Source organism: Littorina saxatilis, unplaced genomic scaffold (genome assembly GCF_037325665.1).
Source record: "Littorina saxatilis isolate snail1 unplaced genomic scaffold, US_GU_Lsax_2.0 scaffold_534, whole genome shotgun sequence".
Classification (NCBI taxonomy): Eukaryota; Metazoa; Mollusca; class Gastropoda; order Littorinimorpha; family Littorinidae; genus Littorina; species Littorina saxatilis.
Genome location: NW_027129287.1, coordinates 77,501 through 87,500, shown reverse-complemented (window position 1 = coordinate 87,500; position 10,000 = coordinate 77,501). Strand labels below are relative to the sequence as shown.

General features: G+C 42.4%; 1 protein-coding gene across 1 annotated transcript in view; it reads left to right on the top strand.

Moving 5' to 3' along the window:
* Positions 1–10,000, top strand: part of LOC138957551 (uncharacterized) — a 17,587-nt gene that overhangs the window by 930 nt on the left and 6,657 nt on the right. Inside the window, exons 3-9 of the mRNA XM_070328651.1 lie at positions 275–523; positions 2,222–2,413; positions 3,767–3,924; positions 5,847–5,919; positions 6,598–6,759; positions 8,924–9,116; positions 9,614–9,708. Of these exons, the coding sequence (XP_070184752.1) occupies positions 275–523; positions 2,222–2,413; positions 3,767–3,924; positions 5,847–5,919; positions 6,598–6,759; positions 8,924–9,116; positions 9,614–9,708 (1,122 nt within the window). The remainder of the gene's footprint in view (positions 1–274; positions 524–2,221; positions 2,414–3,766; positions 3,925–5,846; positions 5,920–6,597; positions 6,760–8,923; positions 9,117–9,613; positions 9,709–10,000) is intronic.

The following is a 10,000-nucleotide window of genomic DNA, read 5'->3' as shown; positions in this document are numbered from 1 at the left end:
ACAAGTAGTCAGAGTTTAGAAATATAAACTTGTGTAGCAGCAAACCATAAACAGCAGACCAGAGATAGTCAAATAAGATAAAGTAAACACAAATAAATGAACAAATTAAATAGAAGAAAAAAATCAAATAAAGAAATGAAATAAAATAGATTTAAAATAAACTAAATTTAATCAAAATAACAAAATAAAATTAAGTACACCCACCCCCCACCCCCCCACCCCCGCAGGCAGACAAATATGAATTTGTTTTTAAATTCACTATCTTGGAATGCAGGTTTTTCTACGCTACTGGCATGTGAACCGTCTCCACGCCCTCAAGGCGGACCACCTGCGCAGAGTCATCGTTGCGCAGGCTCACGTGCGGGGGTTCCTGACGCGCAGGCGCCTGAGAGGGAGAATTACGTCATCGCAGCAAAGGGCGCTGATTGGTCAGTTCATGCACGACGTATCACGTGCTGGTGACAGGGCAGCAAAAGGTGTACACGACCAAGCGGATTTCGACCGGCGTAGATTTGAAAGAGAGGTAAAGACACATGTAGTTACACTACTTTGTAGATCTAAAATATCTTTTGGTTATCTCCCTAATTAGCCCCGTTGAAGTGACGACACATGCCGATAGAAAACATTTTGAGATTCCGTCAGTGTGACGGCGAATCTCGCACAGGGCGTACTCGGGATATCATCTTTGTTTTTGAATAACAGTTATCATTGACATGGACATTGTTGTTGTACCACTGATTCACTGGATGGATGTATCAAGACACTCTTGGGATTGGGATATGGATTGGACAACGTCAGATCAAGGACACATTCCGTTCTGTGAGCACAATATTCAGTGTAAATCAGCACAAAACGGGCGCAACGGCTGAGTGGATAAGACTCCGGCCTCCTTTACTGAAGGTTGAGTGTTCAAATCCTAGCCTCGCCTGGTTGCTTAAGGGTGGAGAAAAACGTCCATGCACGTTAAAACACACTCGCGCAAAAACGCAAATGTGACCCTCCACCACGAAATGAGTCGCATGTCACCTTTGCATGATTTTCGTATTTTTACATTTCCCTAAAGAGTTTTTTATGCTCTATCCAGTGGTGAAAACCGTTTTAGAAAAGAGCGAAAACTGTTTGAGTTATAAGCCTGTGACTAAGGTGACCCTCACACTGTTACCAGACACTCCCCGGACTTATTTTTAGCCTAGCGCAGAACCGCGCGAGGTGACATGCGACTCATTTCGTGGTGGAGGGTCACAAAGGTACGTATGAGTTTCAGCCCATGAACGCAGAAGAAGAAGGCGTAAATCAGCACACATCTGGTCAGGCTGATATGTAGGACAAAAGCATCCTTCCACTTGACTTTTTCCAAACTTCTACAGCTTAACTGCCAACTGTACAGCGTGGGAATTATCAGCTGAATTGTAACTGACATATATTAGCTTTATATCAATCTTCCAAAGTTATTCTGCAACAACTCCCCGCCTCTTACAGGAAACAGGGAGGCTGTTGAGGATTTGCAGTGTGCCATTAAAAGGCTGCTCTTCTTCGTTCGTGGGCTGAAACTCCCACGTACACTCGTGTTTTTTGCACGAGTGGAATTTTACGTGTATGACCGTTTTTACCGCGCAATTAAGGCAGCTATACGCCGTTTTCGGAGGAAGCATGCTGGGTATTTTCGTGTTTCTATGACCCACCGAACTCTGACATGGATTACAGGATCTTTTTCGTGCGCACTTGGTCTTGTGCTTGCGTGTACACACGGGGGTGTTCGGACACCGAGGAGAGTCTGCACACAAAGTTGACTCTGAGAAATAAATCTCTCGCCGAACGTGGGGACGAACTCACGCTGACAGCGGCCAACTGGATACAAATCCAGCGCGCTACCGACTGAGCTACATCCCCGCCCTGCCATGTGCCATTAAAAGGCTGCTCTTATTGCGCTCAAAAAAACAGGATATGCGTTGGTTGACAAGCTCGATAACGTAACGTGAGAATAGTACCGCACTTTCAGTAGTTTTAAAGCCAGTAGAATAATTTTGTGCGACAGCTGTTGTTTGTTTGTTTGTTTGTTTGTTTGCTGATAACGTAAGCAATCTTTTTTTCTTCTCCATAATGCCATTTTGTAAACGTGTCATTCATACAAAGTTCAAACATAAAAGTAATGTCATTTGATTTGAATCTCCTTAGGCTGAAATCTGTATATAATTGAAACTTGTGCCACTTTGGAACACAGCTTCAGGGTGCAGGAAGCAGACTCCATCACCCAGGATCGTCATACCAGAGGGAGGAGAGAGAGGAATACGCAAGTCACATTGTCTACGACAGCCACTACGGACGGCGAGAATCCGGGGAATACCAGCTTCCTGGCTACATGAACGATCGCGATTCTCCTCTCGTTCTGGACGACACGGCGCGCTTTTACAAGGTAAAGGAATGGTTGTACAGGTTGACCGGCCCCCAACCAATGCAACCCTCAAAAATGCTTACAACTTCTACGTCTGTCAACAAAATGCTTCAGATTTTGTGTACATTTACGTCAGCTTATGCATGGCATTACCACAAAGTTGCAAATGTTGAAGTCAAATGGTTTGACTTTTGTGCAATTTCAAAGAAAGTTTCCAAATTCAGAGATCGACTCTTGACAGAACGAGATTTGACATTGAGCGGTAGCCACACTTATTTTTGTGGACCAGACGAGTTCCGGCAGTAACTCTATCGGGATTTGTATGGGCTGCGGAGTCATTCCCGACCATCGTCTATCGCAAGCAAACCTTGTTTCTGACAGGTTTTTGTTTGTTTGTTTGTTTGCTTAACGCCCAGTCGACCACGAAGGGCCATATCAGGGCGGTGCTGCTTTGACATATAACGTGCGCCACACACAACACAGAAGTCGCAGCACAGGCTTCGTGTCTCACCCAGTCACATTATTCTGACACCGGACCAACCAGTCCTAGCACTAACCCCATGGGGCGGGGATATAGCTCAGTTGGTAGCGCGCTGGATTTGTATTCAGTTGGCCGCTGTCAGCGTGAGTTCGATCCCAGGTTCGGCGGAAATTTATTTCAGAGTCAACTTTGTGTGCAGACTCTCTTCGGTGTCCGAACCCTCCCCCCGTGTACACTACATTGGGTGTGCACGTTAAAGATCCCACGATTGACAAAAGGGTCTTTCCTGGCAAAATTGCTTAGGCACAGTTAATAATTGTCTACCTATACCCGTGTGACTTGGAATAATAGGCCGTGAAAGGTAAATATGCGCCGAAATGGCTGCAATCTACTGGCCGTATAAAATTTCATCTCAAACGGCATCACTGCAGAGCGCCTAGAACTGTACCCACGGAATATGCGCGATATAAGACTCATTGATTGATAATGCCAGACGCCAGGCGGAGCAGCCACTAGATTGCCAATTTTAAAGTCTTAGGTATGACCCGGCCGGGGTTCGAACCCACGACCTCCCGATCACGCTGGCGGACGCCTTACCACAAGGCCAACCGTGCCGGTTTCTGACAGTGAGATCCAGTGACACGTTGTAGATAATCCTAGAACATGATATCAAAATAATTGTTTTTATTCACCTTCAAGATTTGCTACTGCTTTCCTCAGTACTTATAGCAGCTTTAATGTTGTAACATACAGTGTTTTAACTACCACAGATGTATCAACATCAGCAGCAGGCGCAAACTCTTTAAAACGCAGTTAATTATTTTACAATAATTGGTAATTCTGCATACTACAACACATGCGTAATATAACATGTCCACCTTTCCCCCCTGCAGCAAGTTGTGGACAAGGTCGTGTCGACCCTTCACACACTGGAACCCTCAGTATGGGTCAAGCTCATTTACATGGAGAAGGGGAGACAGGTGGCCAAAGTGTATGCGGAGGACAAGTCCATTATGATCGACGGGTCTCATGTGGACTTCGACGGAGAGAGGTACCGTGGCTTCTGTTACGTTGGTTGTGGTAGTTTTGGTTGTGGTCGGTTTGTTGGTGTAAGTGTGTGTGTGTGTAAGTGCGTGTGTGTGTAAGTGTGTGTGTGCGTATGTGTGTGTGTGTGTAGGGGTGGGGGTGGTGGACGTGTGTGTGTGTGTGTGTGTGTGTGAGTGTGTGTGTGTGTGTGTGCGTGCGTGCGTGCGTGTGTGTGTGTGTGTGTGTGTGTGTGCCTTAGTGTTGGTAGGTCTGTCTATTTCTCTGTATAAGGTGGGGGGGTGGTGGACGTGTGTGTGTGTGTGTGTGTGTGTGTGTGTGTGTGTGTGTGTGTGTGTGTGCCTTAGTGTTTGTCTGTAGGTCTGTCTATTTCTCTATATAGGGTGAGGGGGGAGTGGTGGACGTGTGTGTGTGTGTGTGTGTGTGTGTGTGTGTGTGTGTGTGTGTGTGTGTGTGTGTGTGTGTGTGCCTTAGTGTTTGTCTGTAGGTCTGTCTATTTCTCTGTATATGTCGTATCCATTCTGTACAATTTGCGCATTATGTACAATGAGCAGCATATATCTTGCACATTGTATACAATGAGCAACAAGTTTTTGCAAGTTGAGCAAAACTGTTACCCATTGTATACAATGAGCAAGACCATAAAGTTGCACATTGTATACAATGTGCACCGAGTGAGCAAGATTGTTGAATGGCGTTCAAGCTACACTGATTTGAACCCTTTACTCACAAAATAATAGAAAAAGTGTGAAAGGCGTGAAAACGACGCTCTCATTAGCTGACGTTGTTGTTTCTATCTCTTACTTTTAGCATGACATGACAATGTGAGCGTTATTATGAACGAATGTTATGTGTGTGTGCGTGTGTTGAAACAACATTAATTGTTGTATTTGTTTTTATTGTTTAATTAAAGGGGCAGTCAACAGGTTGCTGTCGTTTCATGTTTTTGGGCTAAAAAGAGATTGCTTACTCTTTACTCTTTACTCTAGGTAAATGTAAAAAAACATATATTTAAAAAAAAGAAAAGATTTTGAATATTTTTTTGAAAAAATTGTTTTGGATTTTTCGTTCCATTCTTTTTCTTATCACATGCACGCCAGTTCAAAACGCCGAAAGCAAAAAAAACACGCATGCATATTGGTCAAATTTGAAGCGAGTTACGGCCGTTTTAAAATAAAAATATGACGTCATTCTACTTCCACTACAAAGTTAAATGTTATTTCCAGCCAAACTAACAGCGCTATCGATGTGCGGTTTCACTAAAGTGGTTCCTATGCATCAAAGAATTTTTTAAAACAAAGTTGTTTTTAGCTGTTTTCTGCCCCTTTAATTTACAATAATTAAATTCTTAATACACTGTTTAGTTTTAGCGAAATGAGAATTAAAACAATGCTTAAACATAACAAACATCGTTATTTGAACACTTTACCATTCACTATGATTCATATATCAGTGTAGCTTGAACGTCATTCAACAATCTTGCTCACTCGGTGCACATTGTATACAATGTGCAACTTTATGGTCTTGCTCATTGTATACAATGGGCAACAGTTTTGCTCATTGTATACAATGAGCAAAACTTGTTGCTCATTGTATACAATGAGCACGATATGCTGCTCATTGTACATAATGCGCAAATTGTACAGAATGGATACGACATATATAATTGTTCTTTTCTTCTTTATTGAAAGTAACGACGATAAGCCTACAATACCATATGGTTTTATTAAATGATAACAGAAATAAAAGATGCCCAAGAACAAACCTTCGCTATTACTTAAGCAGCATGCTACACAATTTACAACAACAAAAACTCACAAAAACAAGAACATGTGGTGTTTATCTTGGCGATTATGGCAAGCAAGAATGGACTCCAGTCTTCCAAGTATATGGATCATGGCTATTCAATTGGTTTGCTGTTTCTACCAGACTGGGACTGGGGGCGTGGCGAAATCCGGACAGAGACGAAGAGACCGCCTACTACAGAGCTTCTGTGATGGAGGTTGGTCTTTATATTAGTCGACAGCTTCCAATGTCCACCATAATAGAAAACAACACACCATTATCAGTTAATATTTATTTATATACATCTTTATATAATTTTTGGCGCACACATACAAACACACCCACACACACACACACACACACGCACACACACACGCATACACACACACACACACACACACACACTCACACACGCTCACTTTCATCATAAACCACCAACAAACCAACAAACTAACTATTAAATAACCAAACAAAACAATATATAAAAAATAAAATGCAAAACCACATATATACACCCATTTGATAACTAAACCATATCGTCACAAGTGTGTATTTCATATTAATGAGGTCGAGGGTCACCACAAATGCACATCCTAGTGTTGACCTTTCAAACAGTTTTTAACAGGTGAAGCGGAGTAATATTTTTTTTGTTTTGTTGTTGTTGGTTGTTTTCAAGGCAATAGCTTTTCTGTAGAACTGACCACATTATGCTCAAAGTTAACCGATGAAATGTTAATACAGTCGACGCACAAGTACAAGCCAAAGCACAGACTATACACACGAAGTATTTGACCTTAGCAAAAAGAACACGATACAAATAAAAATGTGTATTCTATTCCCTCTCACCTGCAGTCCCTTGTTCCCTTTCTTAGAAAATAAATGTTGTATTATTCAGGGAGTGCGGTTAAAGCGGGACCAAGATGGCAGCATCTCTGCATGTCGTCTGTGCGATCAGCCAATCATCGTGAAGGGACTGGAGGACCCGGATGGGGCCGGATGCTACTCTGCTGACGTCCTTCTGTGTCGTGGACAACTTCCCTATGAACGAACGATCAAGGTTATTAAGCCTGTCATTAATAGTGACCCTCCACCACGGAATGAGTCGCATGTCACCTTTGCATGATTTTCATATTTTTACATTTTTCTAAAGAGTTTGTTATGCTCTATCCAGTGGTGAAAACCGTTTTCAAAAAGAGCGAAAACTTTGAGTTATAAGCCTGTGACTAAGGTGACCCTCACACTGTTACCAGAGACTCCCCGAACTTATATTAAGCCTAGCGCAGGAGCGCGCGAGGTGACATGCGACTCATGTCGTGGTGGAGGGTCACAATTGGGCGAAGTCAGCTACGCGAAGTCTGTTTCGCGAAGCTGGCAGCACGGAGCTTTGTCACTGAGGTTTTATTAAAGAAAGGACTTCGCGGAGTCGACTTCTGTCTCAATTAAGGATCGCCTTTGGGCTACACAATGACTGCTGCTTTGTTTTACCTTCTACTGCTTTGTTTTACCTTCCACTGCTTTGTTTTACCTTCCACTGCTTTGTTTTGCCTTCCACTGCTTTTTGTTCCTTTTAACTCTGTTATCCTCTGTGTAAAATGACTAATAGTAACAGCTATTGTGTTTTCAGCGTAGCAATAGGGCCCGATATTTAGACGAGACAAGTATAATGCCGACGAGTCGAAGACGAGTCGCATTATACTTGTTCGAGTCTAAATATCGGACCCTATTGCTACGATGAAAACACAATAGCGTTTATATAGCTATTCTGACATTAAATTCTGTGTTAAAATCATGTTTTTGTCAGCAACAAGGACCAGAATGGTCCATGTCGTTGATTGCAGACGACGGTTCCCTTTTTGCATGAAGCCACGGAAATAACCGAACATTGAAAAACCCACGGACATGTATTACGGAGAAAACTCAAGATAACCGGATGCTTAGCATTACGTCAATATCTTAGGAATCATATGACGTTATGACGTATCATGCTTGCCCACGTAGATTGTATGTTCGAAAGTCTGACTTCTGTTGGGAATTCGCGTGGTGAAGACTGCGGTAAATCTGTAGATGATAAGTAACAAGGATTGTCTCAGAAGAAACGACGAAATGTTTCAGACCGGTAACTTCATTTCAACATTGCACTACACAATGGACGTTCTATGTGACAGGAGAGTTTGCTGATTTTGTGTTAAACATTGGTGATTGGAGAGATCGTCTGCAAAAATCAGAGATAGGTCGCTTCAGATTGCAGCTTCTGGAAATTTGCAAGGTTTGCTGCCAGTTAAAGAACTGGATTTTACACGTAATGTATGTCATGTACAGTAAGCAACAACAAAAACACACACAAAGCAAATGGCATCGTCTGTCGACTAGCGGCAAGCCACAGACACAAGCCTGGCGAGGTATGCGTGTACTTTATACACGTGGAAGAAACCGGAACCATGCGTCTTTGTTATTGCCGATATCGTTTGGATATCGGCAAAAATGGCCAACTTTCGTAGCGTTATGCTTTGATGATCGGAAAAGGGATGTGTGAGATCATCCAATCACAGCCACCGAATCCCCCCACGTGTCCATCAGAATAGCTATATTTCTGCATATCATTATCTGTGTCTTTTCCTTTATTTGTGTCTCTGTTTGAAACGGGTGCTTTATCGCTCCTTCTCCCTCAGTCTCTCCCTGTCCGTGTGTTTCTTTGTCTCTATCTCTGTCTTTGTCTTTGTCGGTCTTGTCTGTCTGTCAGTCTCTCTTTCTCTCTCACTTTCTCTCTCACTTTCTCTCTCTCTCTCACTCTCTCTCTCTCTCTCTTTCCCTCTCTCTCTTTCCCTCTCTCTCTCTCTTTTCCCCTCTCTCTCTTTCCCCCTCTCTTTCTCTCTCTCTCTTTCTCTCTCTCTCTCTCTTTCCCTCTCTCTCTCTCTCTTTCCCTCTCTCTCTTTCCCTTTCTCTCTCTCTTTCTCTTTCTCTCTCTCTTTCTCTCTCTCTCTCTCTCCCTCCCTCTCTCTCTCTCTCTCTCTCTCTCTCTCTCTCTCTCTCTCTCTCTCTCTCTCTCTCTCTATCTCCCCCTGTCTCTCTTTCTCTCAGTCATTTTCCCTGCCTCTCTCTGAAGACAGGAAAAATACACATATATATATATAGATATGAATGTTTTACTGTTTAAGTTTATTTTTTAAATAATCAGCTGACTGAAGGCACCCACTTCAAACAGTCAAACGAACTGCTTTCAGATTTTCGACATCAAGGAGTTTCGAAGCAAGGTTGCCCTCGACATCAAGCAAGGACGATTCTCAAAGTCCCGGATGCAGCGCGCATGCGTATTGGGGTTGAGCTTTGGACGTGATGTCCCGGATGATCTCGAGACACCATGTTGGATGTGTGTTGTGAACGTCAAGGCGCTGGCTGCTTTGGATTCAGATGAGAGTGAGTCAAAAATGTGTACCAGTTCACTTCGGAGTAATTTTGGGAGGATTTTGAATCTGTAGGTGTATAAAACTTCTTTGAAGGTTTTAGATTGGTTCCGCAATAGATACCTCGTAGTTAAACGAGCTGGTAAGGTGTATTTACTGCTTGCTAATTTGATTTTATTCATTGCTTCTTTCCTGTTCTTACTGTCCTCCTCGCAAAATGTTTTTAAATTTTAGTGTGAATTTGTTTGTATGCTTGCATGATTTCTTTCTTTCCTACTATTTTATTAATACTTTTCTATTCATTCATTTAATTTTTACAATAGTGGAGACAAAATGTTGTTGGTGGTGGGACAGCCGCTCTTGGAGTTTAGCACGGTGATGTGAGTTGACTATTGCGAAGTTAATAATATCTTAGTTGCGGAGAATATGATTGTTGTGGTGTAAATGCAGATGTGAGTCGTTATTGGATGGCACATTTCAGTATATTTCAGTATATTTTTGATTGCACAGTTATCAGAGAAGCAGAGCATGAAACCGTTAAATTGGAAATGACGTCACCAGAAGAGGAAATACAGAAGCTTGTAATAGACGACGTAAAGAGCAGGGTATGTATGGTTTTTGTTTGTTTGTTGGTTTGCTTTGTCATTCATATAAGGACACTAGGCGAGAATGTCTGCATTCCCCTCGACGTATGTATTATCAGGGCGATATTGGTTAATCATCTGCCGCAAAATAGTGTCAAAGTTTGTCTGCACTTCATAATTTAAACCACTTGAACATGGTTTGTAATTACACCCCCGGTATAGGGGTGTGTATAGGATTCGGTCGATGTGTTTGTTTGTTTGTTTGTTTGTGTGTTTGTGTGTTTGTGTTCGCATATAGATCTCAAGAATGAAC